At 40.4% G+C, this 13,572-nt stretch overlaps 2 protein-coding genes across 2 annotated transcripts; both read right to left on the reverse strand.

The window, feature by feature from the left end:
- Positions 1-3,809: 3,809 nt before the first annotated feature.
- On the reverse strand, positions 3,810-4,741 carry cldnk (claudin k). Its single transcript, XM_019264958.2, has one exon. The coding sequence runs from the start codon at positions 4,716-4,718 to the stop codon at positions 4,071-4,073; it is 648 nt and encodes a 215-aa protein (XP_019120503.1). The 5' UTR covers positions 4,719-4,741; the 3' UTR covers positions 3,810-4,070.
- Positions 4,742-6,618: 1,877 nt separating this feature from the next.
- On the reverse strand, positions 6,619-10,097 carry btr02 (bloodthirsty-related gene family, member 2). The gene is made up of 7 exons (XM_019261057.2): positions 9,973-10,097; positions 8,213-8,485; positions 8,051-8,128; positions 7,711-7,959; positions 7,473-7,620; positions 7,347-7,373; positions 6,619-7,188 (listed from the first exon to the last, which is right to left on the reverse strand). Exons 2-7 carry the CDS (start codon positions 8,480-8,482, stop codon positions 6,644-6,646), a joined length of 1,317 nt encoding a protein of 438 aa, XP_019116602.1. The 5' UTR covers positions 8,483-8,485; positions 9,973-10,097; the 3' UTR covers positions 6,619-6,643.
- Between the last annotated feature and the right edge of the window lie 3,475 nt (positions 10,098-13,572).

The raw sequence follows: 13,572 nt of genomic DNA on the forward strand, positions 1-13,572 counted from the left end.
GACTAGTGACGGGAATTCCGGATCTTTTTAGTGAGCCGGATCATTTGGCTCAGCTCACCAAGAAGAGCCGTCTCTTTCGGCTCCCAAGTGGCTCTTCATTTTACCTTTTAGTCCAGCAGCAGCTGACTGGTGGCTTTATCTGTAAATAGTGCAGATGGTTAAAGCTTTATCATGATGTACGTACAAACAGGATTCTTTCTCCTCTAATTACAGTCCGCGGTGTATTAGAGAGTTACATTATGGAGACCACGTCCACCTTATTTCTTTCTCAAGCTGTTTGTCTGTCATATCCTCACAGTGTTTCTCAACATGACCTTGCAGTCATTCCCAAAATATTGTCTTGGTTTTCCAAAGTGGGTCTGAAACCAATAATAATAACCAGTAATAATTAAACTAACTGTATCACTGGGAATACCGCAGAGCTGTGTATTGATCATTGTAAATATGTTTTAAAGTCTGACTGATCATTAACAGAAAGACCAAGTGTTCAAACCAATATTTGTCTTGTTAGTCATAAAACATCGGACATGTGAACCTACAATAAAAACGATAAAACTACAAAGGTGATGTAGTTTTAGGAAGTTTGTTACATAAGCTGACTGTGCTCTAACGTGGTGTGTGTTTCCAAATGTCTCTTGTTGCAAGCAGCAAACTAATACTCCATCACAGAAAGCTCAGCTGAAGGGCCGGCTCTTTCGGCTCCCAAGTGGCTCTTCATTTTACCTTTTATAATTGAGGCACTGTTTTTACTTGTGATTTGTATTTGAACGCATTTGAACGCATATATAACTTATAAACTAATTTACTGAGGCTGGCAGGGAGAGATAATTATAAATTAGAAGTACAAGGACAGGAGAGACAGGCCATGTGGATATAAAATATAGTGCTAATTTCTGAGCAGTAAACCCACTAAAGGAATGTTATGACGTTATCTGTATCAGTGGTGGAGGTGTTCGAGACAGCCCATTTTTGAACAATGTATAAGAACCAACTTTTTTTCTGTAACCCCTTCTGTGTGTTGCACTGTTAAACGCTCCTTCTTGTACTAGAATAATAAATTCAACTTAAACTTTGATACTTTGAATCCAGTACTCCTTATTCAAGGGTTCTTCTTTGAAAATTCTCGTAACAGACCTTTTTATCACTTGACATAAAATAGTAGGTAAACACAGGTGTTATCAATGATACCAATTAGGGTCAAAACAGAGTCAGCTGTGGTGCATGTTGGCTCACTGGAACAAAACCTTAATCAGTATCATTGATAACACCTGCGTTCAACCTACTATTTCATGTCAGAATTGCTGCTGAGAAAAAGGTCTATATGTATTGTCCTGTTTACACTATGTTTTACAGGTGTCAGGTAAGGTATTACCTGAGTATTCATATTTTCCACTACACTTTACACACATTTATGAGTTATATCCAGTGATGAATTGTACTTAAGTGCAATACCTGTACTTGAATATTTCTATTTTATGCTTTATACTCCACTTTTACTCCATTGCATTTCATAAGGAAATATTCTACTTTTTACTCCACTATGTTGTGGAGCAATTGCTAAAGTCAAAGGTCAATGGTGAGGTCAGGTAGGAAGAAAGTGTTCAGGAGCCTCTGGTGTTTTATGCTGTTTTATTTATTGACGCTTGGCCAAGGAGAATTAGAGACACTCTCAAAGTTCATCAGAAGTGCCTGAGTCGGTGTCACATTTTGCCCAACTCATCCTGATGGATAGACTTTAACCCCAAGATCACACCACAAATACTACACGCCCAGAATTAGTCGAAGAGAATGTCTTTATTCATGCAGGTGTTATTGTTAACACTTTCTAGTCTGGAGACACAGATGTCTGTTTACGCAGACTAGAAGATCAACAGCAAGCTTTCTGTTATGTCTGGGAAGGCAGCAATAGGTCTCTTCAACCCTGGTCACCACAGTGTTGAGACAGACTGGCACCTACTGTTCTCAACCAAAGCCAAACAACTAATACTGCCGAGGACCTCAAGGCCCACACGTGACCTGTGTAACCTAAGGATAGAAAATTCTATAACACACTACATTTCAGTTTATTTGTATTTATTAATACAAAATATAACTAACTAACAAATGATGATGTATTATTGCAGATTACTGTATATTGCTGCATATATTTATTTTCCTACCATAGCTAGCTGCAACATCAAAGTGATTTATCAACACTTAATAATTCATAATTCAATAATATAACAGATTATTCTGAAACACACCATTCCACACAGTGAATTACTTTCATTTTCATACTGTAAGCACATTTTGATGCTTTTGTACATTTATAACATGTAAAATTCAGGATTTTTTACCTGTACCGGTGTTTTCATGCTGTGGTCATGCTACATGTTCTCCTACCAGTTAAGTTAAAGATTTTAGAAATCTATGATGACCATATAGAATATTATGTGTTTTTGTTATTATTATAATAACTGAAACTATCCAGAAGTATATAAAGTAGTAGTAGTAGTAGTGGTAGTAGTAGTAGTAGTAGTAGTAGTAGTAGTAGTAGTTGAACTGAGCTTAGCCTTAATCAGGTAGTGGTTTAACGTTTCACCTCGCTGTAGAGACGTACAGCTTTACTTGAGGACCCCATGATGTTACTGTTGGGTGTGGTCCTGTTGAAGTGTCTTAAACATCGTCAATGAATACCTACGAGCTCCACCAGTAGTGTTGTATAGTTAACCCAGTGGGTGGTTTACCTCATGTTGAATGATATCATCAATGATTCATTAGTACACTTACACTGTGTATGACTTGGTGTTGGTAACACACCTTTATACTGTAACTATTTTGAGACACTGCACTGATTATTTATGATGTAAATAGTGCACTTGTTTCACTCTATGTTTTCCCCATTACAATTGTACAGTAAAAGAGCACTGCCTTACTGTATTCACCATCTCTGGTATAGGCCTACTTAGGTCATGTATGAGTCACTACCTGGCACTTGGAACACTGGTGCCCATTGTTACTGTGGTGCTGTAATGCTCTATAAAGTGGCATTGTATTTCTCTGTCCTCCACTGTTACGGACAGAAATAAAGAAAAGAAAACATGCATCCTTTCTCAACTGTCATAAAACCTCTGTTTACGGCATAGTGAGGGTATTTTTTCTATCACATTACCCTAATTTAAGAAGCAACAGACAAAGATTTGAGCATTATGTTAGCATGTAAGCAAACCCAGAGGTCTCCAATAGGTTTAATTCACTAGAGGATCATTTACTTCAAAATAAAATCTGAAGGGCAATGTCTCATGAATAAAGATGATCCTTTTTCATCCCACATTACATGTTTACACATAGAGACACTGACATATAGGCAAGTGCACAGTCATTACAAACTTGCACATCCTGAGTGTTGATCTGTTCTTGTGATGGAAAGGAAACTTTAGCCATAACAGTGAATTCTTGTCCATTGTGACCGTGACAAAGAGTAGGAGGTGGCTTGAGATCACTTGTGCAAGGAGAGTCTACTTGTTGTTAGCTGAAGGAATACAAAGATTTCTATGTTGTAAAGAAAGGTAATGTATTTTTCCTTTGTCGTATAACATGGAAAACAAAATGGAAGATACAAGATAGAGGACCACAAACACACACACACACACACACACGCTTCTTAACAATATGGCATCACAAGCAAATGTACACACATCTCCATTGTTCTATTGTTCTTCTCCGCTCAGAAGAACCCAAGAAGTGTTTACATAAATGAGCAAAACAAAGATGTTCTTTTAAAATCTACTATACTATTTCTCTCAACCACAAATGTGAACACACACAGCTTTTCCCTCAGAAGAGGATTTGGAAGACATTTTATTGTATTTTACACAGACAGACGGAGAAAACAGGTTATTGGAGGAGATCAGGTATGAAATAATGAAATGAGTTCAATTTTCCCTAAACAGCCTCCTGCGGCTTTTCAGAGAAAAAAGCAAACTGGAATAACATTAAATATAAAATAATTACAAGAAGCAAAATCAAAAGGAGAGGAATCGTTTGGGGTGTATTTGTGGGACTTGAAGGCATTGAGATAATCTGGAAACTTAAACATAACCTTTGACTTGTGAGGCAGGTGCCCTGCGAGGACTACTTTCTCCACTGCTGAAGGTGGGAGAGCCTGGGATGCCAGGGGGACTTGACCCAGCATAGAGCAGAGATCCCCCAATGAGGAGCAAGGCTGATGCCCCCCAGCCGATGTAAAGGGCAGGGCCAAGCTCACGCTTGTGTGGGGCCGCCACATGTGGATCATAGAAATCCCTGATGATGGAGTGGGCAGTCCAGCAGACAGGCACAAGGTAGAGGAACCCTGCGATGGCAAAAAGGGCACCGGAGATGCGAGCAATACGGGCCTTGACGCTGTTTACACCGATGCACTTAGTGCATTTGACTCCTAGGACCCCCAGAGCCAGAGCCAGGCCACAGATCAGGATGGAAAACACGGTGAGGCCTCGAGCAGCCTGCATGTCACTTGGAAGAGCCAGCAAGCTGTCATACACTTTACACTGGATCTGACCTGTGCTCTGCACAATGCAAGTCATCCAAAGGCCTTCCCAAATGATCTGAGCTGTCACTATGTTGTTACCGATGAAGGCAGTGACTCGCCACAGGGGGATGGCACAGACTATCGCCCCGCTCACCCAGCCCACAATGGACATGATAAGGCCCAGCAACTGCATGCCTGTTGTTGCCATGGTGAAAGGTGTTGTTTGAATCAGATGGATTTGTCTTGGTTTTATTTCAGTCTTTGTATATTGTATAAGGCTCACTTATAGTCCCACAAAGAAATGTGACAGTCTACAGTACTGTGAATGTTGTGCTCCACTAGTGGATCTTGAGTCTGTGGGCGATGACGTTGTTGAGATCAGCTTGGGTTGGACAAGGACAGGTGATCCTGAAATTCATAAAATGACGAATTGAAATTATTTTCTTATTTACCATACAAATAGTGCTGAAAAATATTTATAACTACAACAATGAGCATGTATGAAAGGACTAATAGAGCATATATTTATCATAAATATTTGGAAACTGGCTGGGAGGCCCATGTTTAGTGGATTCCAGTGAGAACCGCAGAGAATAGCCGTCTTTGACACAGCTGTGGGTGTCGAGCTACGCCTTGCCGGGTGAGTGGATTATCTCAGAAAAACATGAGGAGACTCTGAACACAAGCATCTTTCATGAAGGCTTGTAGAGTGGGCCAGGAGGACCTATGTCATCTATTATCACAGCTCCCAGTATCCACATTTTACCAATTCTGTGAATCAAAACCCTTGCCAGACAATCGATCCAGGAGTTACTGCATGACAAGGATGGATGGACAAATGTCCAGGGATAAGCTTTGGATCTCATTGGACCCCTTTTAGGTAAACATGTATCCAAGAAATTCCCATCTGAGAGGATTATTAGAAGATTTGATGAGAATAAAAAGTCGGTTTTGTAAGTGGGCAGACAACAATGGATCATGTGAATCCTCATAACCAGAATAATCGCTCTGACAGTCCTACATTCCCCCACTGTTACAAAATACTGTGCATACATTTATAGTAATAAATTATTCCTCCCTGGAAGGCCCATTTTAAGGATCTGTGCCTTATCTTTGGTATAGGCTCTGCCTTTACATTAAAAAAATATTTTAAACATTGCAATGTGGCAAGAGCAAATGCACCTGCCTCAAATATGGGGACTGCTAAATAGGATTATGAAATTGTGATACAGCTAAACATAATGTACAGATAACATTCTTTATATTTACATTCTTTATATTCCATCAAACTCATAACACATATATCTTTGTTTTTCATGTTTCTCTGAATTTTTTGGACACACCACAAATGCACCGAGTATATCATCAAGGATATTTACCTCAGTTAAAGTCCTCTCGCAGCTCCCCTTGATCCACAGGTTAGTGTTACTGCTCCTTTGCTTGTGTAGATCAGCTGGGATGCGTGGAGTTGAGAACAACAGCCCTGAGAATTCAATTTGGTCCACAGGAAAGCTGGAGAGCAGGGGGAGGCTCAGGTGAACCGAAGTAGAGTGGGTCAATCAGCTTCGACACCCAGGACTGGACTGGAGATGGGGCTGCCCTCCGAGATGCCAGCACAAGTCTGTGTGGCAGTGGGCAGAAGCATGCGCTTGTGTGCACGACCGTGTCAGTGTGTGAATGAGTGAATGTGTTTGAGTGTGTCTCCCAGTGCCTGGTGTACGAGCACAATGCCCTGCTGTTTCACTGTGCCCTCCCTCACTGCTTCTTGTCAACCTCTGTCCCAACCCTGCAGCCCCTCGCATCCATCCAACTCAGCAACCTATTTTCTCCTTCTTCTTCTTTCTTTTTTTTTTTACTTTGACTCACTTGTTCATTTATGAGAGCCTTCTCTTTTCGTTTTCTACCCCCTCTTTCCTTTTCAATCTGTTTATGGGTTTCATTGAAGTTTTTCAAGTGTGGGGAGTCAGTCCTTGTGCAACCTCTTGTTTACTGCCCTGACAGGGAAAATGTGGTTCATTCTAGTTTTCCATTTGGATTTGTAAGTAAATAAATATATTTTACACACTGGATTGATACTGAAAAGATAATCATGAGCACAGTAGTGGGGATTTATAAATGGTGTATTAAATATGTTTAAATGCTGCAGAAACTAGAACAGATGATTAAGGGAGCATCATTTTTGCCACCATGCAGGCGACCGGGACTGAAGAATGGATTAAGCCTGTCAGTAAATGTATCTGTGAAGGTGTGAATGTGGACTCCAGATTCTGCGCAGTAGAAGGACACACGGCCCTCTGTATAGTCCAGAAACAAGCCCACCTTCCTGGATCTCTGCTCAAGAGCCAGTGGGGTGACAGGAGAGGTGTTGGCAATGTACTGGCCTCCAGCCTTCAGGCTTAAAATCCAGAAACCATTTGCAGGACTGACAGTGAACTTGCCTTTCCTGTTTATAGAATGTTTGACAACACCCAGGTTCCACTCGATCTTCTCCCCAACCTCCACCTCCCAGTAGCACCGTCCACTGCTGAAGCCTTCCTTGGCCAGCACGTTTGCTACACGGTCAAACCGCTTGGGGTTATCTGGCAACTCCTGAAGCTTGTCCGTGTGTCTGACCTGTTTTCTGTCGTCTGAGACAGAGAGGAAGGGGTGGGCTGTTTTAGCACTCAGATTGACATCCACTAAGAAAGAGGGAGAGGGAGGAGAAAAGGTCAAGAATGGGTCAAACAGCATGGAGATCTTACTCTATATAAAATACTCCCTCTTTCTGACCTCCCCTCCCCCTCAGATAATTTGTATGCAGTCCCTTATATTTGTCTCTGTGTGGACAAAACCATACCTGTGTATTTCTCTATCCTCTTAAGTTCTGTCAAAGAAGAACCACAAGAAAAAGAAACATCACTGTCACTGAATTTATTGTAGCATCTCGATTTAATAAATAAAAGGTAAAAGTTGCTCTACTCACCAGATTTGGAGAGCCTGTTGACTTCTGCCTTTATCATTTCCATCATGTCTGACAGTGCTCGCCTGGTGACCCCAATACAAGGGTCGGTTTCTATGGTAACCTTGGACCAGTCCTTCATGTCAGAGGGGCACATCGTGGAAGCAATGTTCTGCATGACATGAACAAACACATTTCACCGATAGTAGCCAGTGTTAGTGCCCCAACATTGTCATTATCTGCAGAAGCTAAAGGTGCTCACCACAGTAACTTGCTTCGTATCATCACTCTGATCACTGTTTACAGGAATCTGAGGATCAGATTCGGTGATCTCCTTCTTCAGCTTCTCAATCTCTTGTTTGAGCTCTTCCACCAGTGTTTCCACTCTCCTCTCCTCTTTTGCTTGTCTCGCCTCGATTGCTGAAATGACCGCTTTGTGACTCTTCTCCATAGCATTTACGAGGGCTGAGAAAACCTTCTGGCTCTCTCGCACCTCTCTGAGGTAAGAGTTCTGATTGGACATCAACGTACATCATCATTCAATTATTTATTCTTAAAAAAAAACAAAGATTATAATTATGTTAAAATGTTTTTTAACGCACCTTTTGGAGCTCAAAGGAATATTTTAATCTTTCAATCTTCTGCAGCCTTTGCTGAATCATTTGCTCAACATCTATAACCTGTAACAGTGGCATAAGCATATATGAATATACTAGATTTAGTAATTATCAGATGATGATCTGAGAAACAATTAAATAAAGTACCACTTCTTCATCAGGTGGTTTCTGTTGTCGAGTCCTTCTATAGTTGTCAGAGACGTCTGATAGAATTCGGTTGACACTGAGGTCAGGCTTGTCAGCGAACAGCCTCTTACAGTGGGGGCAGTATTTGGACTGGTGTCGTGCCCAGTAGCGGCAGAGACAGGACAAGCAGAAGCTGTGTCCACATGGTATGGTCACTGGGCTGGTGAAGATGTCTCTACACAGAGAGCATAAGAAATGCCTCTCAGGGAGGAGACTGATAGTAGAGGCCATACTCTGAAACGACAGTGTCAACAAATGTCAACAGCATTCGATATGTTACTGTAAAAATATTTCATTACAAGTTTTGCATTCACAATTCTATTTAGGTAGAAGTACAAAAGTAGTATCAGCAAAATTTACTTAAAATGTCAAAAGCAATTAAGTAAGGATTACCCAGCCCGCATGACATAAGAGCAATAAACACAATAAGAGCAAAAGAACAAATACAATACACCTACATGTCAAACAGTGTCAAATCAAGCTTAAACACGATCCTGCATAACATAACTAAGGCACATCTGAGTCACAGACTCAAACAGAAAGTGCCCGCATACACTGCTGGAAGGCATTTCACACAAACTATAGGTGAAACCCTTTGTCTGTATACAGGTACTTCAGTCTACATTCTTTGTGCTCTAGTCAGGTTAAGGGTGACATGACAGTGCTCTGGATAGTAAATATACTTAATCAGACACAAAACCCTTCTAAAGGGTCGCAAGATAAATAGGAGGGGTTGCAAAACGATTAATGGAGGAAGAAAGAAGAAAAATAACTAAATCAAAATTATGGTACACCGATTTAGCAGTTTATGGGATAATGAAACTGCTAACAACTCATACTGTGGACATTAGAAACACCCCAAGTAGACACTGTTTTTTTTAAATGGAGTCAGGAAGGTTGAAAACCACTGGTTTAATCTTTTATCTCTCTAGCAATATGTTGTATTTTTTGTCTTTGAATGTAGTGGAGTATAAAGTATGAAGTGACATAGGTAGAACCTCAAAATGTTACTTTCCACCACAGTGTATGAGATTATATTGTTATATGGGTGTCTTTTAAAACTACAAGTTGATAAATCTTAAATTAAATCAAATAGTCAGTCTTGAATGATAAGTACCTGGCCACTTAATGACATTTACACAGAAATTTGAAACCATAAATATTTGCATCTCAGCCATGCAGTAGTCAGAGTCTTGGAGACGTCATAGCATTCCTCTCATATTATGTAATGATTCACAAAGTACAGGCTGTGTAATTAATTTTCTAATCTACGGAAGTAACCCACAGTGAAGCCTAGGCCGCAGATTATTTTCTACCACAGTTTCTTACTTCTTATTGTCACAAACATTTGAGTTAAGAAGAATGTATTTGTGATGAAGGACAGATAATACTGAACTAACAGAGAATGGAAGCAGCCAAGTGAAATATGTGATGTAAAGTCTAGCCAATCTAGCCAAACCGGTATCACCCAAATAGTTTGTTACGACATCAGGGAGCTAGAGTATAACTCAACACAAAACTACAACTACTGAAATCCTAATGTTGTTTTTCATGTGATTCCTGAGTTTTGTCCTGACTCCATTTGCCCTGACATTCACATCTGACATTCAAACACCCTAAGGTTATGCAACATGTTCATAAATGATTCACAGGTCTGATTTCTGTCTACAGCTTTCCCGAAAAGTGAAACTAATACCAAAACATTTTCAGAGAGGTCTTACCTGTCCGAGTTGATCCTGTCCAGGTAACACTGCAGTCAGTCCTGCACGGCTTCTACCCGCACTTTCAGTCAATAATACATAGATACTTCAAATGGTGTACGCTCAACAGGTGCGCTAAGGTGTGTGTGTGTTGTCGAGGAAAGGGGCAGTGCTTTAGACAAAGGCACTCTCAGTGGAGACTCCACCCTGAATGTTATCTGAGCTACACTTTACTAACTTAGAGCAAGACACCAGGAAATGTTGTACAACTCTGTTTATTCAAAATACAGACTTACAATTCAAATCAGCTGTGAGGTTTATGTCCATTAGTAATCCCTGTTAAAATGTTACTGTTCTGTGCCAAAACAGTAACATAGTATATAACATGTCCATTGGGGTTTCAACCTAAAGGGAGTAGTGCATTTTCTTATGTAATTTGGTATCAAGTCAGCCTCAAGGCTACATAAGCTCTAAACAGTTATATACAAAAAGCACATGTTGTTCTATTCACTTTATTCCTGAAATACAGATACCACGCCGTCATTGACGAGGAGTTACAAAGAAGCGATTGATAAAGATTGAGTTAAAGTTGAGTCTAGCAGGAGGGGCGACTCTGTTCTCCATGTGCTTTATGGCTACCTGGGCTGTTCCTCCTGCCGATCCACCCACTGCACCACCAATGACCCCGTAAAGAACCATACCTCCTGGCCCCTCTATGGACCCAAAGAGTGCACCCACAACAGCTCCTACAACAAGACCTGTCCCCAGTCCTCTGGCCAGGGAAGTTCTGAGCCATCCATTGTCCATCTCTGCCTTGGCTCTGATCTCTGCACCAACACTGATGGTGTAGGCATCCTTCTGGCGATACAACTCCTCCGCTACATATTGCTTCTCCATATCAGTCCATGCCTTCTCTATCTCTGCTGTCCTCTGCTTCCTGAGCCTTTTTTCCTCTCTCTTTACGCTAGCTTCTGCCTTCTGGAAAGATCTGCTGGAGAAGTAGCCCCCTCCTAAGGAAGCCACCATCCATTCTATCTTCTGCAAGAGCTTTCGGTCCCGGCTGCGATCACTCCAGTTCTTGCTGAAAATGTGAAAGCGTCCACCATACTTCTCGATCAATTCTCTCAAGTGCCAGTCAGTCTTCTGCACCCTGTTCTCCAGGGTAGCGCCCTCCACATTTCCTTCATAGGCCAGCAGGACCATACAGTGCTTCAGACAGTGTCTTCCAAAGTGCTTCCTTATCAGTTTGTGAGCTCTCATTTCATTAGGGGAGATTGTGTCCATATCGAAGGCAACAAGAAAGGCGTGTGGACCAGGAATACATAAACATTTAGACCTTCTCAGCTCCATCATTCTCTTGGGTTGAGATATATCCTTGTCATAGATGTTTGGTCCATTGATCACAGCCACTCGTCTACCAGCTAGCTCTCCAACATTCTTCCTGCTGTCAGAAATGCTGGTGATGTCCTTAGAAAACTCTTCCCTCCCTAGAATGGCATTTGTTAGCAGGAACTGCGAAGGTCCGCTGCTACCGACTACCATAAGTCTTAATTCTGTAGAAGATCCTGTGGAAAAGAAAAGTTCAGTTGAGTTTGAGAAAGAAGTAACACTATGTAAAAACAAAAAGCAATGTGCAGTTGCTCACTCTTACCATTGTTATTGTATATCATGTTTTACATTTACTTATGTAGAATCATTAGCTTTTAAATTCATCAAATACTTTTGTAATGGGAGGCTGACAAATTATGTAAACAATTGGAAACATGGAAAATGACTTCCTTAAAAGTAAATTAACCAAACTAACTAACTAAAACATACTGTACCTTTTTTTTTTACTTTGTAGATAGAATAAAAGTAAAACAGAGTAGTCATTTCCATGTCATATTTTTTTACACCCTGTATATTATTCTATTCTTATGATCTTACCTTTCTTCCTCTTTTCCATTTGGCAGATTTGCAGCACAGATTCGCTCTTTGATTTGAATGATCACAAAGTTCCCCAGCTTCTCCCTGATTGAAGTCATCACCACAACTTTCTTCTAATCTCTCTCTCTCTCTCTCTCTCTCTCTCTCTCTCTCTCTCTCTCTCTCTCTCTCTCCCCCTCTCTCTCTCTCTCTCTCTCTCTCTCTCTCTCTCTCTCTCTCTCTCTCTCTTTCCCTGTCTCTCTCTCTCTTTCCCTCTCTCTTTCCCTGTCTCTCTCTCTCTCTCTCTCTCTTTCCCTGTCTCTCTCTCTCTGGCTCTCTGTTGATTGGGTAATTGGGTACTAGATTTAATATTAAGTGGAAAATGTCCTCCGGCTGACAAGCTGGCACTGAGCACGTTCCCATTTATTGACATTTTTTAGAGAATTACTGAAATGAATTACTCGTTACATTTCTTACTTTTGTAGTTTTTGTGACAATACTGTGAGGGACTGGAGAAAAGGAGGATTTATACATTTTCTTTGTTGTGGATCTTTGGTGATTTATGATTTGTATTACCATCATAATCACAACAAACTCTCATGTGTTAATCAGAGGTAATTATTTGAATATGACAAGCTTTTACTGGAGAGTTGTTTGTCCACAAACAGAAAAGATCTGAAGAGATTTATGAACTGTAACTCTGGTGGTGTGAACATTCAAACAGTGTTGATTCTTTGCTTCTCTGTTAAAATGAACCCACTGATTTGAAATGTGACCTTATGGGGTTATCTCTCTGTCAGTCCAACAGAAATCAATACCTCATTAAATTAGTTTGATCCTGTGTGAGTAGAACACTCATGCAAAAAAGACAACACGAATATTCAGATTCAGAACATCATACATCATCGACTTGACGACTTCTTGCATTTATTATAGTTTTCCTCTGGCACCTGCACTTGTTGTTTCAGGTCTGAATGCTAAATATTTATATATAGCCAAGTAAAGTGAAAAAATATTTTTTATTTTATTACAAATAGATGACGTATTACATTTTCCTCTGTGAGGAAAAAAAAAAGACTGTCAATTTGATTTAAAATACATCCATTATCTGTAACTGATTATCCTCATCCGAGTCACGGTGGGGCTGGAGCCTATCCCAGCTGACTTTGGGTGAGAGGCGTGGTACACCCTGGACAAGTTGCCAGGTCATCGCAGCACAATTTAAAATACAGTTCTGCCAAATAATATTAGGAGTTCTTCACAGCTTTCATGTAATTATCAAAATGCATATAGAAAATACACAGAGGGACTTTTAGTGTCATATTAAGTCCAATTTTAGGCACACATACGTATACTGTTAAAAGAACTGTTTGGTAGGTTCAGTCCTTTTATTTTCCCACACAAAATATTATTACATTACATTACATTACATTGCACTGAGCAGACACTTTTATCCAAAGCGACTTACAGAGGAGGACATAAGCTGAGAAAGGTGTAAAGGAGCACAGAGTAGTTGTTAGTTGTGTTAGTTTTGTTAGGCAGGGAAACATTCTCGAAACAGAAAGGTTTTTACAAGTTTTTTAAAGGTAGAAAGGGATGTTGCTGTTCTAGTAGCCGTTGGTAGGTCATTCCACCATTTGGGGACAACCACAGAGAACACTAAAACTCCTGAGCAGCTACAGTTTGCGGCAATTTACTTTGCTGTTCATCGGGAAA

This window comes from Larimichthys crocea, chromosome XII (genome assembly GCF_000972845.2).
Source record: "Larimichthys crocea isolate SSNF chromosome XII, L_crocea_2.0, whole genome shotgun sequence".
Classification (NCBI taxonomy): domain Eukaryota; kingdom Metazoa; phylum Chordata; class Actinopteri; family Sciaenidae; genus Larimichthys; species Larimichthys crocea.

Bases quoted from the DNA above. Each gene is read 5' to 3' on its own strand.
- cldnk (XM_019264958.2), bottom strand. From the start codon at position 4,718: ATGGCAACAACAGGCATGCAGTTGCTGGGCCTTATCATGTCCATTGTG.
- btr02 (XM_019261057.2), bottom strand. From the start codon at position 8,482: ATGGCCTCTACTATCAGTCTCCTCCCTGAGAGGCATTTCTTATGCTCT. The intron at 8,129-8,212 runs GTACTTTATTTA...CCACTGTTACAG, and splicing joins AACCACCTGATGAAGAAGTG to GTTATAGATGTTGAGCAAAT. The intron at 7,374-7,472 runs GTGAGTAGAGCA...CTTCTTTGACAG, and splicing joins CAACAGGCTCTCCAAATCTG to AACTTAAGAGGATAGAGAAA.